General features: G+C 35.2%; 1 protein-coding gene across 1 annotated transcript; it reads left to right on the top strand.

Moving 5' to 3' along the window:
• Positions 1-1080: 1080 nt before the first annotated feature.
• LOC129269036 (E3 ubiquitin-protein ligase MGRN1-like) lies at positions 1081-23034 on the top strand. The gene is made up of 15 exons (XM_064105222.1): positions 1081-1491; positions 5495-5613; positions 6590-6687; positions 7726-7854; positions 9152-9269; positions 10519-10585; positions 11385-11548; positions 12913-13036; positions 14314-14361; positions 14701-14780; positions 16517-16607; positions 17477-17543; positions 17797-18034; positions 18697-18853; positions 19373-23034. Exons 1-15 carry the CDS (start codon positions 1404-1406, stop codon positions 19633-19635), a joined length of 1851 nt encoding a protein of 616 aa, XP_063961292.1. The 5' UTR covers positions 1081-1403; the 3' UTR covers positions 19636-23034.
• Positions 23035-24223: the final 1189 nt, after the last annotated feature.

Here is a 24223-nt window from a genome sequence, read left to right as displayed (position 1 = left end):
CATTCCTTGCCAAATTCGTAACAGTAAATCTCTAAATGTTTTCAAGAAGAAATATAAGACTTTTTTACTGGATCATTATCATTTGCATTAATATTGTAGGCTGTTGTATCGTAGTTTTGTTTTTGTCTAGGGTCTGTACGGTATTTTGTTTTCTTAATTTTTTGTATAATTGTGTTATTTCAATTTATTTCATTAAGTATCTTGGGTTGGCGTTTATAAGGCTCGTCCTTTTTTGCCACTGCCCTCACTCATGTTAACTGGATTTTATTGTATATTCGTGTCATCTATCTTATCTCTTTATATGTTTGTACTTTGTTGATTTTTTTTTTATGAGTGAAAAATAAATACGAATTGAAAAATAAATACGAATTGAATAATAATAATAATATTAAATAAATAAATGTAAATTATTGGCCTGGCAATCATTGTGATGGTGACGATGGTGGTGATGATGATTATATTTTTGTTTTGTTTCATTTTACCCATTTTTATTTCTCCGTATATGCTATCTGCTTTATGCCATTTTATATTAATAATTGTCATTGTCTTTTAAATTGTCAATTTTATAACTTATTTATTAATTTTACTTAGTTTAATTTTAGTCACATGTTTTTGAAGTAATTTCCTTTATTTCTATGATTTTCTTCGTCTTTTAAACCGTCTTTTGATTTTAATCTAGGTTTTTAAGTTTTGTTTTGATTCATTTAATGTGATAGCATTGAGATGTCATGTAATTTTGATTGTGTACCATATTTTACTTTATATTAATTGTATTTCATCTATTTTGTAAATCTTTCTATGTCTACAGGGCTCTTTTGTAAAGCAGGCCTTTGGGCTCTGAAAGGACTACCCTGTTTTTAAATAAAACTGAATAAATAAATAAATATTTATCACCATCTTCTTCATGATAATAATTATGATGATGATCACTATCACCACAGCCACCAACACCACCAGCACCATCATCATCATCACGGCATCATAATTATCATCATCATCATCATCATCATCATCACGGCATCATAATTATCATCATCATCATCATCATCATCATCATCATCATCATTTGCCCTTATAATTATGATTGACCCGATGATTGATCACATGGTTATCCCGCACATCATCACCATCATCATTTCTATCATTCGCATCATCAGTAGTTTCGACCGTTATCATTCATATTATCATTGTTATTGATATATTGTTATCATATATCGTCATGCATGTTCTATAAATAGATTTTTTGCGATCAGCTGTGTCGACGGTCATCGACGCCATTTTATATTGAATAAGAAATGGGCTACGCTACGCGAATAAGGAACTGGTTTGACGATTACTGAAATCATTTTTCCTGCCTGAATTTACTGCAGAGAGCATATCATCAGCAGAAATTAATTATCATTATGGGTAATTTTCAGAGTATGCAAAATTCGAATGTCCAACAAGTGGAAATCGCTGCAAATTCGGCGTATAGATTTCCACCCAAGTCAGGTTTGTATTTTTTGTATACTCAAAATTTCGTCGTTGGTCCCATTCGTTTAATTTGATGTTACGTGATTTACATGTAGTAAAGGAGGCGGAAAGGGCGAGTGTTTTTTTTTTGTAACGTAATTCCATTGAGTGTGAGTGCTGCTTCGAGTCACTGAAGATGAAAAAGCCTTTCAGATATTAGGAAATTGATATTGTAAAAATGAATGAGTAGTGCAGTACTCGGTAGGCAGGGTTGGCACGTTTTAAATGGTTTGTTGTGTTGAAAATGAAAGGCAAGCAGTTTTTTTCTATTCGTGCAAGCAATTTTTTCATTACTTGCCTGACAGGGTAAGTGATGAAAATTTTTTTGTAGAGGCCTGCTTTTATTTCTTAAGTGGTATACTATTCTGTTTCTCAACACCACTCTTTTTCTCCTCTCTCTTTCCCCCTTATTCTCCCTTTTGCCATCGCTTTTCCTCCTGTTCAATTGTGCACATCAATCAATATTAAGAATATTCTCATTTTAACAAACATCTTCGTGTTGTGCTCACTTTTGAAACAGGGAAAGAAACACTTTAAAATAAGCTCAAATGTGTAATTCACTAATTGTAGTACTTGAATGAAATGGAAGTGTTTCACAAATTTTACATATTTTTTACATATTTTACAAATAGACAATGCAGTAAAACTGACATTTTAATCTTGAGTTAAGCTGAGGTACACTGGAAAGCAGGTGAAACTGTACTTCTTAAAGATGAAGAAAAGTACTTAAATTCAGTAATCAGCTAGCAAACCTTAAAGGACAAGTCCACCCCAAGAAAAAAGATTATAATGCTGAAAATGTCATCAAAATTGGATGTAAAATAAAGTAATGACATTGTTAAGTTTTGCCTAATTTTGCAAAACAGATACCGGTATATGCACATCCTGGTCGGTATGCAAATGAGGGGACTGATGACATCCCTATTTATTTCATTTTCTCATTGTCATGTGAAAGAAAGTTTTATTCCTCCCTGAACATATATAGTACCATTGTTTTAACTTTTTTTGGTTCAGTCAAGTTGGTCATTATTAACAATTATGTAAATATTGAAATATTGTATTGTTCAAACAATAAAAAACATCAGAAATAGTGAGTGAGGGACATCATCTCTCTCAAATCACTGAGTTGTTATAACTGTTTTGTGAAAAATAAGCGAAACTTTAAAATGTCATAACTTTTCTTATTTTATATCCGATTTTGATGAAATTTTCAGCACTATGCTTGTTTGAATTTTCTCTACCGATTCAAATCAACATTTTTCTGGGGTGGACTTGACCTTTAATCCTAACAATCCCAGGGGATCGTAATGCCCCCCTTTAAAAATTCTATGATAAATCCATAAGCATGACAGGGCCAAACCATATTGTTCAAGACTGTTTTTGGGATACATGCATGGGTATGCGGTTATGATATTACATAAGTGCATGTCAGACCCCGAATTGCTCAATGACGTGATTTCATGTATAAAGCCAATGCGAATATTTTGCCAACATTTGTACCTGTATCAATATTTGTACTTTTTATTAATGATTGGAAAATTATTGCCAATAATTTCCATTAAAAAAAAATGAAAAGTAGCTAAAAAAAACTGTTCATAAGAAATATTAAAAAAAACCAGAACAAACATAAAAAAAACATTTCGATCAGAATTCCTCAATTAAAGAAATACATGTAAGCAGTCCAACCTTGGGCTTTATTTATAGATAGCATATAAATTAAAGCCTTAATATAGGTCTAAGTGGTTCTTTAATTTCTTTAATTAAGAAATTAATTTAAATAATAATTCATGAATTATAATGTACAATCGGTACTCACTGGTTCTTTTATTGATTTTTTTCCCCACTTTTATGATGAATTTGCACCAACTTCCACGACGAGCCTTGTCGCAGTCGACAGCTACACGTTCTTTTTGTATTTATAAATAGAGCGCCTCTTACGATAGTTAATGACGCTGCGAAATGGTCATGTTTTTTGCACTGTGTTCAAGGCATTTTTTCTGATTAATTTTTATATCATGTATAGTATATATATTTTGTTAAATAGTGCCTTTTACGTTAAGTATGAGATCGAAATCACAAAGTGTCGGATTATTATAGAGGTGGATAAAATATCATATAATATTTTATTCTATATATATTTCATAATAAAATATAAGATTATTGACGTTTCACAAGAGAGATAACCAACCAGCTGACGAGTACGCTCGTCACGGGATCTGCATATCAGCTCCAATCGCTCGTGCTTTTATAAGGACTGACTACCAGAAAAAGCAGAAAAGAGGCCTAAAATATAAGTTTTCCTTTATTTTCATTTCATTTTAGTTATAAATTTATGTTCAGACCAAATATCATGTGCAGCCCCACTAAAAATCAATTAATTAATGCATGAATCCCACTCGTATTTTACTGATATTTGATGAGTGACTGATTTGAAGGTAGTACCAACCCTTATACCGGTATGCCGTATTGTCGCCTATGAGGTCCATACATGTTAATGTTAGGACCTCATTAGTACTAGGAGTGCCAGAATACAATGCCTGCCAATGCCCAATGTCATCAGGTCATGATTCGTCATCTCATGTTAATGTCATGTCATTGGCTTTGATGTGCCGTTGCCTCTTTTATTAACAAAAAAAAAGAATATTCAATTGGTGCTAAGACAAGGGCAAGAGTTCTATATGTATGTACATGTACCCCTCACTATAATTGAAAATCTAAATATGGAACTGGTTTAAAATAATCTAGTTCCATAATCTAAAACATATACAATGGGAGAGTAGAAATACATACCAAAATATAGCTTTATTCCAAAAAAAATTTTAGTCATAAATCTAGACATCAGTTTATTTATTTAGTAAATTGTCCTATTGTCCAAACTATTGGCTCATCACTTAACACCACTTCCGCTATCAGCATTCTCTTGCTAGCATAGTGGAAAGAGATATTGACTGCAGTCTGCAGTTACAACAAGGTGAGTCCCAAATAAGTTAAGTAACCAAGAAAAAATTGATTGAGAAACCTGAGGTGAATAAATTGAAAGTCTCCACATTCTTTTTTTTGTGGGGGTACATATGGAACTCTTTCCAAGGCAAAGCAGACCCAAAGGCAAAGCAAACCTAAAGGCAAAGCCAAAAGCAAAGCCAACTAGCCAAGGGAATCCCACTACTTTTTTTTTAGTGCCAAACAGTGTTATAGCTATAGTGGACGGCAGTTGTTGGGCCCATTACAAAGTTTTTTCAGGCTGAGTTAGCTTTAGCAGTCTTAAAGCCAAAAGTGAAAGAACATCAATAATAACAATCCAACATTAGCAAATTTTTGAAAATAACCAAATATTTATCAAATATAAGAATATTCAATGTAAAGTATGCAAATGAAACAAGATAATAGATGGAAATGAACGCAAGAGCAATTCCTCTTTTCAAGGAATTAGTTTTGAAATACTTTTCATTTGAAATTAATGGTGGACGGAAGCAGTGATTTTCATGATGAGTAGTGGTCAAAAATCTTCTGTGCCGGTTGGGCCCGACCACAGCCGTCCACTGTATCAGATCAAACTTTATGTACAGAAATCTTCTGTGCCGGTTGGGCTTGACCACTGTAGCCTATAACAATGTCTTTGATGCCTTGTTGAGATCAAACTTTATGAACTGAAAAGCTTAAAGTTGTTTTAAAAATGAAGAGGATTTGCAGGGTGGGGAAGGAGAGGGATGCAGGAATTTGGCAAAACTGTTATTGATTACATAACTCTGCAAATTTGAGGGATCATCATCTCCGATAGGTTGTCATTCTTTAACAATTAGCATTGTGGTTGTAAAAAACTAGTCATTCTTTGCCAGTCAAAAACCAAGTAGTTCACTGAATTTTTCAGAGATGACTGTTTAGTCACTGACTCACTGGTGATGTGTTACCAGATATAAAGCCAGCATACATGTAGCTTTTGTTACCAATGTAAATACATTTTCACATTTTTTTTTACATACAGGATGTTACTTTGGAAGCCATTTCAGTATGGGAGGACAGAGGTTTGAAACACCACAGCCTGAAGCTTATCTGTTCGGAGAAAATGCCGATGTCAATTATCTCAACTCTAGACCTGCTCCAGTAAGTCTAGATGTGTACATCAGCTCCCCGTCTTACAAAGAGTTACGATTGATCCGATCAATCTCAAGGATATGGAAATCCATCACAACATAATTTTTTCCTCAAGAAATTTGCACAATGTCTTTTGTAAACAAAGAGAAGCACATTGAATTTTCAAGAAAACTATGAATGTACATCATACGCAGAAAATATTTTGAACAAACGTGATTTTAGATGTGACGTTGCTGGCCTTCCATAGTTGTGGTTGATTGGAATAATCGTAACTCTTTGTAAGATGGGGCCCAGTACTTTATCTGGATAATAATTTTCATATTGTTTCAGTTTGATTTGCATACAGTAGCAGTTTAAATATGAATGTTTGATAATCTTCCCTGGCAAATTTTGTAGTTGCATTTAATATAACTTGTCGATTTGAACTTTAATAGTATTTGGTAAAATGGAAGCTGTTCATGCCATTCACACTCAAATGGCATTGTAATTTATCTGAAGTTCCTGTCGCTTAACTAGACAAATGCAAATAGATTGTATTTTAAGATCAATTGATTTTGATTAATCTATTGCAACTCTGTAAGACTGGCCTTGGTTTTCGATTAGGACTACAATGAAATTGTTAATTCCCTCATGGTACAAATACATGCAAATTCTTCATGGCTAATCTAGGTGAAGAATGAAATAGGGATGCCACATTGACATAATTTCTAGTCTAGAATCTCTAAGTGTATGGTTAACACTGTGTCTTTAGTATATGGTGCACATGGTCATTGACATTGATGATCATTACATGACAAATTTATGTATAAATGCAATGCTGAATCTCATATCGTTTGCATTAAATTCAGTGCAGTGTCAAAGTTCACTGTAATCAATCGCAACTTGGCGATGTTTTGATATTTGTAATATGCGTTCTTTTTTTAATGTGTTGTTAAACCCCCTCATTACTCATTGACTTTAAACTCATTGATTTTATTCCCACCAGTTTCCGTACCCGGCACCCCAACCGAATGAACCAACTAAGACACTGAAGAGTCTTGTCAATATCAGAAAGGATTCACTGAAACTAGTCAAGGCTGTCAGGTACAGTATCAAGTTCATCATTCAAAATGTCAACTCCCTCAAAGAATTGGTAGTGATTTTTTTTACCTGATAGTTAAGAAAGCACAAATCCGTGTAAGCAAGCAACCCGAGGACTGATGGCTTTAGGTCCATTCCGAGGGACCGGATAATGAGGATTAAAGCCTTACCAAGGGGCACTAGTGCACCAAGTGGGAATCGAATCGGGTTACCTGAATCCGAAACCCCTACTCTACCAACTGAGCTATCGCGCCTCCCTTTAAGACCTTTCTCAAAAATAAAATCCACATTTTAGTTGCTTGAATTGTCCCCACCGTCAAACGCTCCATAACAACAATATTCTATTCAGTTTTGTTGGGTCGGTCTATATGTTGAGGTACACTGTACACTTCTTTATATTTTTTTTTTATATTTCTCCATTTTAATATAGCGGGAAGGGGGTGGGGTAGCTTATTTGAAAGAGATTAATTTATTCTAATTGGAGAGTCTAGTTATTAATTTACTGACAGATGATTGTGCACATAACAATATTAAGCACCTTACAAATGTGAAATCATTTGTATGGTCAATAATTATACAGTATGTTTACAGTGATTAGTTATAGCTCATTAGCTCATGTATATGCACGGTATATATGCAGGGGATGGAAAAATGCATCTAAACAAAGAAATTGATAGAAATATCAATGTGATGATGATTTGAGTAGAACTGCAATTCTGTTGGTTAGACATAATAATTCTCATGCTCACATGAATTTATTTGTGTCAGCACTCGGCAATTTGTAGTTTGCTTGTTTTACAGCCTAGTTTCAATTTAGGGGCATTTGATTAAATCAGAAATTAAAAGACAGATACTGTACGGTATATCTAGATATTATGATAACGATTAATAATATTAACACCTCATAAGTACTGCTCACTGCTTTCAATTGTGTTTAGCTTTAAGCAGTTTAGAAAACTATTTGAAGGTACATGTAATGCTGGAAGGGAAAGAACAGTGTCTCATAAATTTCTCTAAATTGTGTTTTTCCCCATGGAGCAGTACGACCGATGAGGAATCCGAGTCCCCTTCTACACGATACTCCATAGAGTTCATCTTTGATAGTGAGGCCAAGACGGCTATCACCGTTTACTTCTTTGCCACAGAAGAGATCGCTGCAGGAAGGGCAGTGTAAGTTTCACACACTCTACCACTTACCGACCCATATTCTAAAGTCCAGTTAAACATAAACTAATTTTCTGCTAAAATTACAGGAAGCTGGAATGTCTGAATTTAGTTTACATTGATCAGATTCAGATTCATTTCGGTTTATTGCAAAAAAAAAACCTTCCTCATTAAGACAGTCAGGACACTGATATAAACAAAGTTTACAAAATGGTCATAAATTCATAGTGAGATAAGTGAAGCTACATTTGTAAATAGTGAAATAATGTTTAAGAATGAATTATTTGATATACATGTAGGCATATTGCACTACAGAGTATAAGTTACATTTTGTAATTATATAATATATATGTATATAAGGTAACAAGTTAAAAAATAGGTTATAACTACATTTAAAGAAAACGTGTTCTATATGGTGATGATATGTTTCATACATTTACTCAGCTCTTACTTCATGGTGTACTGATAAAAAAAACGTATAATAGCAACTGATTCCAGACAGCTATGAATATATTCCAAATAAGCTGATAACTCGATTTCAGAATACGGGCCACTACGCAGGCTTAGGGACAGGGGGTTGATGATATATTCTGTTTGTTTGAATTGCTTACCAGAGTCTTGACACTTTTTTAGGGTGGATAAATTTTGATCATGAGCAGCAAGCAAATTACAATTAATTGAATTTTATTATTAGAAGCACATACTGTAGAAATGCACATTCATGATTTTGTGACTGGAAATGTAATTTATTTTAAAACATTACTTGATTTCAGCAATAAAGCAGTTTTGTCTGCATGCCAATCCAAAGCATGTAGTTTGGAACTTCGTAGCCTGAATTTTGCAAAGTTGTTCTTTAAGATCCAAGCTACAATTTGTTTCAAAACTGATAAATTAAGATGTGGAAAAATGCAAAAAAATAATGATGATAAGAAAATGAATAGATGAATATATAAAGATAAAAGTAGATTATGAAAAATAGTTGCAATTGAGAATGAATAAGATAAAAAAATCTGGTAAGTATTCATGTGATCAGAAAGCTGATAAAAATTTCTAAGAGTTTTTTTTTTTTTTGATGGTCCCTGCAATCTATTCTGAACATGACCATTGACCTTTTCAACTCATTTTGCTACCCCTGGCAGGTACACAACAAGGAATGCTTCCTTGAGGTCCGAGACCTTTAGGTATGAGAGAGGAACGAAGCAGGTGTTTGCTCAACCTGCATTCACCTTTGACCCCTTGAACTTTGTGTTTCAACAATCTATTTTAATTATGACCTTTGAACTCACTTTGCTACCCCTGGCAGGTACACAGCAAGGAATGCTTCTTTGAGGTCAGAGACCTTTAGGTATGAGAGAGGAGCGAACCAGGTCTTTGCTCAACCAGCATTCACCTTTGACCCCTCAGACTTTGATGAAGGAGAGGTAAGAAAAATTAGCCCCTGGGCATTGTTGCATAAACAGTAAGTTTTTAATCCAATTATATCTATCATGTTTACAATGGTCGACAGCTAATCAAACTCAAGGATTCCATTGGAGTTAGGTTCCATTGGACGGCAAAGTTATCAAACATTAACTTTCATGAAACAGGGCTTACAAATCAGAGAGAATAGAATAAGTCTCAGATGATTTTATGAATTGTGTCATTCTCATTTAAATCCAAAACTGTCAGTGTTTTTTCTTGAAGGTACACATTTCTCTATTTATTGATGTCTTTATATTTGTAGATTGTCAATTCTACACCAAAACTATTGTAGGTTTGTGTCAATATCTTTCAAACTGGGCCCCGTCTTACAAAGAGTTACGATCGATCCAATCAATCGTAACTCTATGGAAATCCATCAGTGTCATAATTTCTTCTACAGGAAATTTGTGAAATGTCCTTTGTAAACAAAGGAGAACACACCAAGTTGTCAAGAAATCAATGAATATGGATATACATTCATATCTAGACATTTTTTTGAATAAACATGCATGTTATATGTTGACGTTGCTGGCCGTCCATAGTTACGATTGATCGGATCAATCTCAACTCTTTGTAAGACGGGGCCCTGATCACTGTTTGCAATATTATGAAATTCTATCATGTGACACTGAAAATGGACAACAAAGTGACAAATCTAAATCTGGGTCCCATTTCAGGATTGATAACAAATGCACAATTTATAAAACAAATTTACTATCAGCCAACCAGATTGAAGGATTTCAGTAGCTTTAAACTGTAATTGCAAATTTGTCATAATAGCAAGTTTTATGAAACGGGCCCCTGAACCTGATGAGGCATTTGTAACAGAGAGGGACTTTGGAATACATATTTGACTTGCCATCCAAAGGAATAAGAAAACTTGTCGTTGAATTATATACACTGTATACAACAAAAATGAATGATAAATATCTTCATTCTATTTCTTTACATGTTTATTTCAATTTTATATTATTGAATGTAATTATTACATGTACATGTATGCAATGATTTTGTATTCATTTTCTGTTGGAAATAAACTTGAGTTTTAATTTCAATTCTAATTATTTATTATTTCATTTCCTGGTTCAATTCTAATTCATTTTCATGTATATTCTTTAATTGTTATTCATGTATGCAATGGTTTTATGTTAATTTTCTCTTGGAAATAACTTGAATTTTAATTTTAAATTCTTCTTTTTTTCCCCCTAGTTCAACTATGATCCATTGAAGGATGTGATCCCCATTGTCATTCAGTGTACTGTAGATGAAGGGGATGGTAAGATTTTTGTCATACATTTATTTCTCAATACTTTAAAACATAACTTGGCATGGCTGTTGATAACTTGTTTTGGATGAGATTTAATTCCTTCACAGGCAAAATATGGGAGTCCAATGAGCCGCCCCCCAAAAAAAGGTTTAATTTTACTCTACCGACCGACCATGTTGTCCGTGCCATGACAAAAAAATCTCATGAAATCGCCATGCATGTTGGACATGATATTTTGAATAAGATTGTAACTCAGGATTTATCCAGGCAGATTCATTGGTCCCTACCTTTTTAAAAATCCACTTTCCAATTTTAAAGCAATGATTTTGATTTCAGTTTGTATTTTTAGAGCATTCAGTCCATTCAGGCAAATACAATGGTCCCAACATTTGAAAAATTCTAATATTGAATGAAAATCAATAAAAATAATGATGATGATGATGATGACGATGATGTTGTTGTTGTTGATGATGATGATGATGATGGTGATGGAGATGATGATGATGATGATGATGATGTTGTTGTTGATGATGGAGATGATGATGATAATGGTGATGGAGATGATGACGATGATGGTGGTGATAGAGATGATGAATATACAAGAACACTGCTTTTGTTTTGTATTTGATGATGATGATGGTGATGGAGATGATGATCAATAAAAATGATGATGATGATGATGAATATACAAGAACACTGCTTTTGTTTTGTATTTGATGATGATGATGGTGGTGGAGATGATGATCAATAAAAATGATGATGATGATGATGAATATACAAGAACAGTGCTTTTGTTTTGTATTTTCAGAGCATTCCGGCCATTGTCACACCCTGATAGCGACCTTTGAACAGGCTGCTGATGGAGCCTACGCTATCAAACCAATGAAACAAAAGCAGATGGTAGAGGGCGTCTTCTATCTTCTGCAGGAGATCTACGGTATCGAGAACAAGAACAATCCTGATGCACCTAAGGTTGGTTTACAATCTTTCTTTTGTTTTGGTTCTCAAAGGAGAAGTTACTTACGTACTGCCCGTTATGCAACAAAAGCTCTCCCGTCTGTCTTGGGCCAGTCTCTGCAGTGATCCCCAGGTCTGTCGGAGGTTAGACATTTCGCCCTCCACAGTCCGTCAGGTTTACTTGGGTCAACCTCGTTTTCTCCTTCTTTTGGTCCGATCCATCTCCACCTCCTGTTCATCAGTATGCCTTCCATACACTCTTGTTGGCATCTTTCATATAATTCTTCATTTGCTATTGTGTTAGGCCAGAATATACGCAGTATATGCCTTAAACTTTGGGTATGGAAGCCAAAGGAGAAGTACAACCTGACAATTAGTCAATCTTAATGAAAGCATAAAAAAGAGAGAAATATTGGTGAAGGTTTGATGAAAATTGTTCAAAGAATAACAAATTTTTACGCTGTTTTAAAACATGTCTTACACCATGTTGTCCATGTTCAAATTTGTACAGTTGAAGGCATTGATTGCTCCAAAATTGATCAAATTTAGTTTAAATTCAATTATTATGCAATGTTCTACAAATGAATTTGAAAATAGATTTGTCTGTAAGTCTTTAGATAAAGCTCAAGAATGGCTTAATTTCGATCTCGCCACTCTTATTATCATTATTATCAGATAACCAGTATATTTATAAGTGGGCGCGTCGTGGTCTAGTGGTTCTGACTCTCGCCTTTCAAACAGGGTCGTGGGTTCGAATCCTAGCCATGGTGTGTTTTCCTTCAGCAAGAAATTTATCCACACTGTGCTGCACTCGACCCAGGTGAGGTAAATGGGTACCGGCAGGAAGTAATTCCTCAAAAAACTGTGCGCACCAGAATCGGTAGACTAGGTTAGCCGGGGTCATATAGGAGCACCTAGCAAGGTGGATACATGCGCTATACAAATCCTATATTGTTTTATTTATTATTATTTATAAAATAGCAGAATTAAAAAAAGAAATGATAGAAAGTTGGGCTATATAATGTTAAAATGAACCCCAAACACTTATTGTATGGGTTATAAAACCAGCATTTTTTCTTAAAAGAAAATTACACAAAAGTGATGATTGTGATGATCAAATAACTATGGTTTCACTTTCTAATGTTTTCAAACAAATTACTTTTATTCACTTTTCACCTTAGGAACCAGACAAAAAAGAGTTTATTGATGATGATGATCAAATAACTAGGTTTTCACTCTGAAATGTATTTCAACAAATTTAATTTATTCACTTTTCACCTTAGCAACTAGACGAAGAGGAGTTTATTGATGATCAAATAACTAGGGTTTCACCACATAATGTATTTTAACAAATTTCTTTTATTCAATTTTCACCATAGCAACCAGACGAAGAGGAGTTCATTGATGATGATGACAATGGTTCTGATTGTGTGATCTGTATGTCAGATGCCAGAGACACCCTCATACTGCCATGTAGACATCTGTGTCTATGTAATGGATGTGGTAAGAATACTTGTAAATTAGTGGTATGGATCCTAATCGTATGATTGGCTGAAATTTATCATGTGACCAGTCTTTTACAATAATCTGGTTATATATATTGTGCTCTGTAAGATAAACATTGTACGGATCTAAGCGCTTACAGATTTATTACTACTCCGTTTATCGGATTCTAGCGGTCATTTCCACACACAACGTATGCATAAACTCCACTCCCTGGGGAGTATTTTATAACATTGCACTATCTAAGTGCTTACAGATTTATTACTACTCTGGTCATCGGGTTCAATCACTCATTTCCGCACATAACGTATGCATATGCTCCACTCCCTGGGGAGTATTTTAATTTGCTAGCAGGAATTTGCTAACGACTGGTACTAATGACTAGTTCTCAGGGTTCCCACAGTCATGGAAAATCCTGGAAAAATTGTGGTCATGGAAAGTCAGGGAATTTGGAAAATTTGTGAAAAGTTATGGAAAAGTCTTGGAATTGCATTTACCTCTTGGATATGGCAGCTTTCCAGTTTGTCGTATCTCGCAACTCTCATACTCTGCTATTATAATTGGTGTTCATGATTTTCACTTTTCCCAGTTCTGTGACATCACAAATTCTACATAACTCCCGGGACGTCAAGTCATGGAATTCTGTTTTCAAATTTCTTTGGGAACCCTAAGTTCTAATGACCGGTCATTATTTTGAGATGAGGATGGTTAAGCAAACAACAGGGATCCACATCACTATGTTATAAAACAAATAATGCACATTATGTTGCTTGGGCATTGGAATAATTACACACACTTGTTGCCTTAGAAACAATCCAAACACCCTTCATTTGTTAGATCTGTTCCAAATGCGCATGACCTCCATGATGCATATTTATTTGAATACTGGCAATACTCGATGTATACCTAGGCCCGTTTCATAAAGACTAACTTTGTCATTATGGCAACTACCATGGTAACAGGGCTCAGCAGCCTGTCGCAATCATTGATTCTATTGAATTTACACTAATGGCAAAGTAACAACAGTTGTAATTCTTTGTGAAACAGGCCCCTGGGACCCTTTCCGCAGAGCATGTTGATTGATTGTACATGTACAGTTGAGTTGTATTCTTGATTGCACATTTTGGTCAATGTAATGAAGCATAAAAGTCAATCCTATGATCAAGCTTTATGTTACCTCTTCATGGTTTTGCCATTAAGTGGGTAAGAGAACTCATGTAGTCTGGCATGATAAAACATGATATTTATATATTTGTAATATGATTTTTTTTTTACAGCCGACTCCCTGAGGTTTCAAGCTAGCTGTTGTCCAATTTGTAGAGCTCGTAAGTATTCAGTGTTCAATCTTTCTTCATTGAAATTATATGGCTTCATTTAGATTTTTGTTTTCTTTGTGTGTATCATACAGCAGCCAGAAATGTGAATAATACAAGCATGTCATATTAACTGAAGTTTCTGATACATATCTATGACAATTTGAATTATGCTTATTTTTCAACAATGAGCAATCTTTGAAGAACTCGGTGAATCAAAGTTTCCATGTCTCATGTACTGTTTAGAAATTGATAATTTGATTTTAGGATAAAAGAACATTGTTAATGGTTATGTCTTGATTCAATTTAATATTTTATGTATATCTGATATTGTTCCTTCTTGTGCTACAGCTTTCCGAGCCTTGCTTCAGATCCGTGCTCTGAGGAAAGTAATCGGCAACCCAACTCCAGTAGATGATGAAGAATCATCCGTAAGTCGTATCATTTTTATTAGTATTTAGAAGTTTGATATGGTGACACGACATTTCCTCTGGCGACAATTGCTCCGGGCTTTATTTCGTCTAAGATATAGGGTTGCAATAGGGTTTTATTTTGGATTTAGGGTTAGGTTGAGGGTAGGGTATAGTGTTAAATCCAGGGTTGACTTTGTTCCTTCTATTAGTGCGTGAAATTTACAGCTAAGCAATTGTCGCCAGAGCAAATGTCATGGAACCGATAATATTGGCCAAGCCAAAGACATTGTTCATCCATCCATACTCATTACAAGTATGATTCGTCAGTGAACATATTGAACAGTGGAAATGCCATTTGTCTTTACAATTGGTTTGATATCAGTCGCCAGGCAGTGTTATACAATATTTTGTTGACCAACGAACAGACTTTGATAGTCCAAAGAATCTCACATCCTAAGTTAGGAGGTAGTTCATTTTACTTACATCTCTATTAGTGATCTAATTTATATTGCATCACACTCTCTTTTTGGTGAAATAATGTTATAATAAAAGGCATTTATATAGCACCATCTATCTAAAATAAGGTTGCATGGCATTTGCTCTTGCGCCAGTTGCTCCGATGGAAAATCTGCATTCTTAGCCAATCCTAAAACCTAACATCCAAAACTAAATAAACCTTAATCTTTATAATTACATTATTCTTTACCAGAAACTATATCAAAATCCTGACTCCAACCCTATGCTCTCTGAGATATTAAGACCAGAGCAATTGTCACAGAAGCATATGTCCTGTCATCAGAAATAATCTATTCCGAGGTGGACCATTATTTATTACCCCAGCTTTAGCTCGAGTTGCCTTCCAGCACTCGGTGCATTCAAGGAAATGCTCCTACCATGTATCCATTCACCTCACCTGGGTTGAGTGTGGGTAAATTTCTTGCCGAAGGAAAACGTGCTTTGGCTTTGTTTCGAACCCACTTTCCTCTGATTGAAAGACGAGAGTCGTAACCATTAAAGGGATGGTCCAGGCTGGAGATATTTATATCTCAATAAATAGAGTAAAATCTACAAGGCAAAATGCCGAAAATTTGAACGAAATCGGATAACAAATAACGAAGCTAGTGAATTCTAAAGATTTGCATTATTCTGGGGAAACAGTTCTAGGCATATCTTTATGAATATTCATTAGGTGGGCAGATGATGTCATATCCCCAATTATTCTTTTGTATTTTATTATATGAAATAAGGTTTATTCAAAAATTTCTTACGAAGAACTAAAGCAATTGGATTGACAACTGATTAAGTGCATTAGTTATTTATTGCTGCAACTTATTTCATCATAATGGAGACATATCATTTACACATGTATGAAAAAATGAAACATTTATGATTTCATGTAATAACATAAGAAGAAGGAAAGTGGGGATGTGACATCAGCCCACCTAATGAATATTCATGACGATGTGCATATAACTTTTTTCACAAAATATTTCTAAAGTCTATTTAGATTTATTTAGATAGAAATATTTTAAACCTGGACCATCCCTTTAATTAGACCATGATGCCCCCTCTGAAAACATACAGGCATTATGTGGCCCATTGATCTTGTGTTTAATTCTTACTAATTCTTTTGATGATGTGTATTTCTTTACCGTGTTATCAGGAGATAGCAATAATGTATCTTGTATGTATGGTCATTTAAATTCTTGATTATGAATCCTTTACTTTTTTAAAAATATTCCCTTATTCCTTAGATGAGTCAAGAGAATGTACCGCCAGGCTACGAGGCCATCCCTCTGGGTGAAGCTCTCAATGGGCCGGGCAAGAGTGTACAAGGAGCAGAGGGTAAGAATACACCACTCTATATATAATCAGTCTTTGGTGTCTTGGGGTTTGTCTAGAGACAGTTATTGTGTGACTTGTGTCTCATCTCAGTCTGTGTCTCAAAAGGGAAATGCCCCATGTCTTGGAGGCCAAGATGTTGGAATACAACACTCTATCTTGAAGCATGTCTTAAGGAATGTCTTGAGACAGTTAATGTGTGTCTCATGTCTATTCTAAGTCTCTGTCTGAAAGGGTAATGTATCATGTCTCAGAGGCCATTACGTTGGAATACAACACTATTGTATAGTCAAACTTGGATGTCTTTAGACGGTGATTGTGTGTCTTCTTGTCTCAATTACTGTCTCAAAGGTCTCGGAGGACAAGATGTTGAAATACAACATGCTATAGTCAGTCCCGGGGTTTGTGTGTCTTGGGTATCGTTTTTCACTGATACTAAATGTCTTGGTCTCTGTCTCCGAGGCATAGAGATTAGCGAGACACTGAGTGAAAGGGTTTAATTTTGATGAGTTAATTTCATCGCTTTGCTTAAATCTGTCTGTGTTGGTTGGTTGTCTTGAGATATATTGTGGCTGGCTGATAAAACCTTGTATCTCAGAATTCAAAATTTTTTAGGGCAGCTTTGAAAAGGCTGTATTATAAAAATCTGGCAATGGTGGCAGTCTCATATTGTCTGAAAACGGTCTCCTGATACCTGTGAAGAACACTTTCGAGGCAAAAAAAATAGTTGCTATCTACGTTATAACTCTAAAATCTTGCTTTTTCTGAGCTGTGCATAAACTATCATTGCCATTTATTCATAATTTGAATTAGAAGTTGTAATAAATTGCTTTTTTAACAAACTAATTTTGTGATGTATTTTATGTTTATAGGTGGAGCCACAGGTGGAGGAGAGTCATTATCTAGATCAGGGACTTCAGAAGGACGAAGAAAAAAGAAGTAAGAAATTATATTAAGAAATTCAACAATATGTCTTTGAATTCATCATCCCAAAAAAAATTTCATTATTACAAACATATCAATGCACACTGCTTACTACAATTATCCCCACTTTACAAACAACTCTCAAAATCTAACACTATTTGATTTTTAACCAACCAGGAATGGAGGTATTCGGAGTTGTTATGTGTTTAAATACAAGTCTTTCCCCAACAGAGCCTCTGATATTCACCTTTTGATTCATCACGAACAGGAAGAGCCGCACAAGCTCGCTGGCCTCGCTGAGAAGCCGTGGTGCTGCCACGCCCGCTGCGGTCGTCGATCAGGCCAACTCGTACCAGGAGGTGAATGAGAAGAACGAGATGAGGATCGATATCAGGGATGGGAAGAAGAAAGGGGAGGAGAAGAAAGAGGACGACATCCCGGTCATCAGCAGCTCCAATCTGCAGACGCCTCAGAAGACAGTAGCTCCTGTCTCCATTGAAAACCTGGTAAGTCAGTTTGGGTGGTCATTTGTCATAATTTAGCTATGAACAGGATAATTTCCGTCTTCGTTGAAAACCTGGTTAGAAATTTGGATGATAATTTGACGTATTCATAAGCTTGGGAGACGATACCTCCTGTTTTCATTGAAAACCCGGGTCCTGTTACACAAAGGTAAGCAATGATCGTAGAACATTTTTTACGATTGATTGCATAGACTGCAATGTACAATCAATTGTAAAAATTAAGCGTACGATTAATCGCTAACCTTTGTGTTACGGGACCCTGGTAAGGCTTATTTACCAACAAGTATAGAGGCTTATTTGTCCATTCTTAGATATTTTATGGATTTTCTGTATTTGTTTAGAGGAGGTTATGTGGCCACAATATGATGGCTTTGTTCTGCCATACACCAATACCAGCCGCACAGAAACTTTGTTAGCGCCAGCAGTGTGCTAACGGTGGACCCGGTTGCAACTGGTAATGTTGCAGCATTGTCTTTGTGTCACAACAATGCGTTATTTACACCTTGGATCAACATTTGACATCACAATCCAAAGATGTCAAAGCTTTATTTGTTTGACTAAAATGTGATTGTATGTTCTAAAGGACGTAAAATAAATAAATCGAAATGAATTAAATTGAATGATGTGTGATTTGACCATTACAGGGTGCAGCAGCTTTAGCCCTGAATGGAGATCAAGGTAACACCATGGTGGTGACCCTACCCCCGGAGACAGAGACCAACCTTGATGATAGAAGTCCTGTTGAGGTCCTGGACTTGGAATCTGAGCCCAAACCTGGCTCGTATCACCTAGACCATGAGGGTGAGTATAGCTTGTGTACACCTCAATTTCAAATTATTCACTTTCGCCCCACACCAATTTTTGATCCATCTCCAATTTCTTCCTGTTAAAGTTTCTTGGCTAGTTTCTTCCACACAAAACCTGGTAATGCTTATACAAGATACCATCAAGTAATGTTGCATGGCACTTTAACTATTTTCTTTTTGACTTGCTCAACATTGCCCACACTTGCCAAAGATATGATGCAGATTGGTCATGTAAGTTGAGAACATCCTAGTCTCCCTGATCAGATGCTTAGATATGAACTGGATGAACTATTATCAGCAGTGTCGGCATCGGCGTAATCATCTTTAATATAGGATGTGCTGTAGGTCTCCCAGGAATAAACATATGGTACATGGGTAATTAAAAAAAAAATTGAATTCAGATCTGGAATATGTTCTTGCTCTGGTAATTAATTAGGCATAAATTTGGACTGTGTGCAGTCGAGTATCCAACATTTTTTTTAATCCTGAAAATGAAATCTTCATGTCGTTGCAGAAGCAGTAGCCGATCCCAAGGAGCTCTCAGCCAATGTGTTTCTTGAAAGCAACTCCAAATCTCCCGATGCCATCTCACACGGTCCGTCCCTGTTAAATGTTGACATTGATCTACCCGGAACCCCAACCAGTGATTCTAACACATCGCCAAGCACTCCTTTGGAAGTCAACAGTTCACTAAGTTCCAACAGTCAGAGACAGATGCTGTCAACCCCAAGCAACATCCAGCTCGAGGAGGCTGCCAGTAAGGACCCTATCGTCTAACCAGCTCATCGATCTACCAGGAACCCCAATTAGGGATTCTAGAACTGCCCCAGGTACCTTGTGAATCTTAATAGTTCACTCAGTTCTAATAGTCAGAGACAGATGCTGTTAACCCCAAGCAATATCCAGCTAGAGGAAGCTACCAGTAAGGACTTTACTTTTACTTATGCCTTTGGCCCCTCCTATTGCCCCTTCTAAGACACAGGCCTGTCAAAAAGGATCCACCTGGCAGAGTGGACCTGAGCCAACGTCTCCAGATCTTTCCATGTGTGGCCCATGCTTTTAGCATCTTCATCCATGTCTCTGCGCCATGAGTTTTGAGGCCTTCCCCTCTTCCTCTTTCCTTGAGGATTCCAAGACAGCAAGTGAAGACCCTGTCGTCTAAATTCCATTTGGTGACACCAGATGACCTGATGACATTACTTAAAGTTTGTTAGAGCTCTATGAAGAATGACCTGGCTTTTGAAGTTCTTGCATCAACTTTAGCACAAGATATTTTGAATATGTAATGTCCACTCATTGTATTTAAGATGTATTATATCAACTCATGTGTGGATGTTCAACTGTTATATTGTCTGTATCATATTAGTCATATATGTAAAGATCACTGCACACCTTATGATTGGTCTGTGACCCATTTTGGAATAAAACGTAAGATTAGATGCAAATAATGAGACATGAAACATCTTTCTTTGGAAAGTTCTTAATCCTCGAAGGAATACTTATGCTTAAAATCTGTGACAATGCTACCTTCCTAATGAGAATAGAAGAAAATTCAATATTTAATCATAATGACATCTTAACAGTCGTTCGATCGGCCTTGATATGAAACCAATTTGGCCTCAACTCCAAAGTAATGGCTTGCAATCATCCAAAATTGTTATTATATTAGTATTCTACATTTACTTTGAACCTAAAGAAAGTATATACCTATTTATCATTCACTTATTGAGAAAATAAACAAAAATGCAATTTGTTCCAAAATTGGATCATAGACCAGTCATAAGGTGTTCGGAGACCTTTAGAGAGATTAGTTTAACCAACAGATGAGAAAAAAAATATGTATTTAAATATTTTTTCACATCCAATACATTAAAAGATATGCATGGAAGTCGAAGTACACTACAAATACTGCATGTAGACTCCTTTTTCCTATTTTGTTTTTCTATTCTTTTCAGTTCCTGCCCTTTTTTCTTCAGGTGAAGAATGGTCATTGGCTCAGGCTAGTGGTTCTTTGAATCTATGTATTGCTCTTTTTTAAGCAGGAGTTAGATTTAGTTATTGTGCATGCATCCAGCACCTAGTTTACTTAGTATTCTATTATCCTTGAAAAATAATTGTAATTCCATTTCTTGTACATGTGCAATTCATCAATTTTGAGTGTTACCACCTGAGTATACTAGATTCGTAGAAGTTACTATCAAGTGTATCTAAGCCTGTCATCTAGTTGCATGTTGTTTTAATATGCTACTTTCTGTATTTATGTATTGTTATGCCATGTAGGTCTTTAATTGATTGGAGAGTGGCATCCTGTGTTATGTGTAGAATATGAGTCGTGAAAGGGGGACAGCTAATGTTTAATTATCAAAGCATGACAAAAAGCATGATTATTATTGCATATTCCATATTTGTTCACCATCGTAATCACAGGTGTTTTGTTTTTGTCAGCCCTTGTGCAGAGGGAAGGGGGATATTGTGTCATGAGATAACATGGCACAAACCTCTTATGTTATGAATGTAGTATTATGGTAAGTGTTTGCCCCCCCCCCCCCCTCTTTCATGATGGGGTTCAGGAACCATGTATGTGGTGTATCGTATCAAGGTCATGTATCTAAATTTGATTTGTTAATATCATAAATTAACTTCTTCATATAATGTAGTAATTTGTTTGAGGTCAATATAACTTGTATCCTCAAGATGGGGGTTTTGTGTGTGTTATCTATAGAACCTAAAAAAATTGCCTTTAACTTTTTTTGAGATGTTTCAAAGGACCAGATTTGAGCAAGGCCGTACATAATTTATTTTTTTTCCCTGGTGGGACACGACGCATAAAGAATTATGGGATTGTAGGTGACCAAGCTTATCATTTGGGCATGTTTACATCTTCTAAAGTGATATTGAAGGATTTTGTGTGCACTTATAGATCATTTTGTGGAAATTCCCGGTAAAAAAAATGTAAGTTTTCAAAATTTCTGGGGGCAATTGCCCCCTATGCTGCATACAGCCTTGGTCATGACTAAGTTTCTGAATATTTCTATTAATAAACAAGTTTCTCCTTATCTGCTAACTTAAAATATGAATGTAGAGGTTAACAACTCAAAGCAGAGTGGGAACGGGTCTCGGTATCTGTATGAGTAAAAGCACAGAGGTGCCCATTCCAAAATTTAGGACGCCTCTATAGTATCAAACGAATAAATTCAAGGGACTCTACATAAACAATAGAGGTACATTGAAAGTGTTTTGTATTTTGAAAGCATGGAAAAGTTAGTCTGATGCTTTTATTTGCTTTGTTAAAAATCTTGATGTTCCTTTGAGCTTATGAAGAGATGGTGTAGTGGTCCACCTGCACTCCCCCCCAATCAGTTATATCAGGAGAGACCTGCGGGTCATAGTGATTCAGTTCACTTTTCGCCTCCCAGGCACAGGTGACGCCAAACAAATAATAATAATACACTGTGGATATGTTTCATAAAGCTGTTCGTGAGTTAAGAGTAACTTTAAGAGCGACTGATGATCCTTTCTTACGCGCTAAATAATCACCAATGAACATTTAATGGTGAATATCATTTACCACAAGAAAGGATCACCAGTCGTTCTTAAAGTCACTCTTAACTTATGAACAGCTTTGTGAAACGGCCCCCAGTATACTGTCATTTGGGGTGTTCAAACATTCTGTTGCAAAATTCGTTTTTGAGGCCAGCACAGAAAAGGCTGTATTATGGAAATATTACAAGGGTAGCAACCATCACATGTCTGAATTTCTGAAAACTGTCTCCCAATCCCTATAGAGAACTCTTTCTAGGCATAAAAGTTTGCCACTGTATCTATGCTGAAACGCTAAAATCAATCCTTCTTGAGCTGTCCTCAAAATGTTTGAATTTCAAAATCCTGGCGATGATGATGATGTTTTTTATTCAAAGAGAAGGAAATGTTAAATATTTATAAAAGAAGATACTTAAATCATGTTTGTAATCAAGTAGTAAGGACATTAGCTATTATATTTTTATATTATTTACTCTTAAAGGGATGAATGTTTTCTTCCCATGTTCTTGTATATGCTGTCATTTACCTTTTGAGAAGATCCATAGTATATGTAGGTAGTACAATGTAAATGTATTGTAAATGTATTTGATCTTGTACATATTGATCATATAAAATAAACATATAATTATCACAACACTATAAGATGGTATGATTTTTATTGTAAGTGTAGCCTTGATAGCATAAAAAGCCCCGATGGGACAAAGTAATCACATTGAGGGAATGGGATTGATCTTTTATATGCGATAATGTGAATGTGTGCTTGTGGATGTCCAATATTCATCATGCGATATATTTTAATTGATATATGAACCATCTTCATTTTATGCATAATGACCTCAATTTCAGATTATAAATAGTGACCTTTAGATTTTGAAAAAAAAAATGAAAAGAATGAGGGAAGCACAATATGAAAAAAAAGAAACACTAGAAAAGAAACACTAAATCAGGAATTAGAAAGATATAAGAAAAAAAATGAAAATGAAAAAGATATTAAAAATAAAAAATAAAAAGATTAAAAAAAAGGATTATCCCTCTACATTAATTCTATTTCTTTCTTTTTCCATTCAAACTCTCACCCTCTCTTTGCTTTCACCATTTCTCCTTTTTTTTAACTCTTATCCAGCTTTTTTTTTCTTTCTTTCGTCCATCCGTCCATCCTTCCTTTCTTTCATTTACACCTGCATTTATTAATTATGTCTTCAAATGTCATTTTTATTTGTTATTTGTTGAACTGTATTTTAATGTTCGTGTTCTTTTTAGCACCAGCTAATGAGGAGAGTCTTTAATCAGAAACTTGATGTCTTTTGATAATCCCCAGGCATTAGCTGGTGTTCTTTCCCTTTTTTTTTTTCACACTGATATTGTATGTTGGATATTGTATGATTATTTTCAATATACTGAAATTGACTATTGTTATGAGTATAATGCCATGTGTACCTGAAAATGGAATAAAATACATGAAATAGATAAAAGGGGTGTTATTTGTGATAGCCACCCAAAGTGAAAAATACATATATATTAGGGTTAGGATTTTATCTTTTATCTTTTTACTTGCACTATAGTTTAGTTTTGTTCAACTGCACCAAATGTCATGTGTTTTTGTGATTGCGGCCTCAGCCAAGTACGACTATACCATACTCTGTAAAGAGGACTGTACTCAACGGAAGAAGAAGGGTTAGAATAGCTGTTGCATAAGGAATTCTTTCCAATAAAAGTTTTCAATACCATATAGGTAAATGATTAAAATGAAATAGATATAAAATAAATAAATCAGAACGAGTGGAAGTTAATGCTTGCCAAATAAACTGAAAGGGAAAAAAGAAGA

Source organism: Lytechinus pictus, chromosome 10 (assembly GCF_037042905.1).
Source record: "Lytechinus pictus isolate F3 Inbred chromosome 10, Lp3.0, whole genome shotgun sequence".
NCBI lineage: Eukaryota > Metazoa > Echinodermata > Echinoidea > Temnopleuroida > Toxopneustidae > Lytechinus > Lytechinus pictus.
Note: the sequence above shows the minus strand (reverse complement) of the source record. Positions and strands in the feature narration are given on the sequence as shown.

Excerpts from the sequence above, each read along its gene's own strand:
- LOC129269036 (XM_064105222.1), top strand. The coding sequence starts at position 1,404 with ATGGGTAATTTTCAGAGTATGCAAAATTCGAATGTCCAACAAGTGGAA. Across the intron at positions 6,688-7,725 it reads AAACTAGTCAAGGCTGTCAG|TACGACCGATGAGGAATCCG; the intron begins GTACAGTATCAA and ends CCCATGGAGCAG. Across the intron at positions 11,549-12,912 it reads ACAATCCTGATGCACCTAAG|CAACCAGACGAAGAGGAGTT; the intron begins GTTGGTTTACAA and ends TTTTCACCATAG.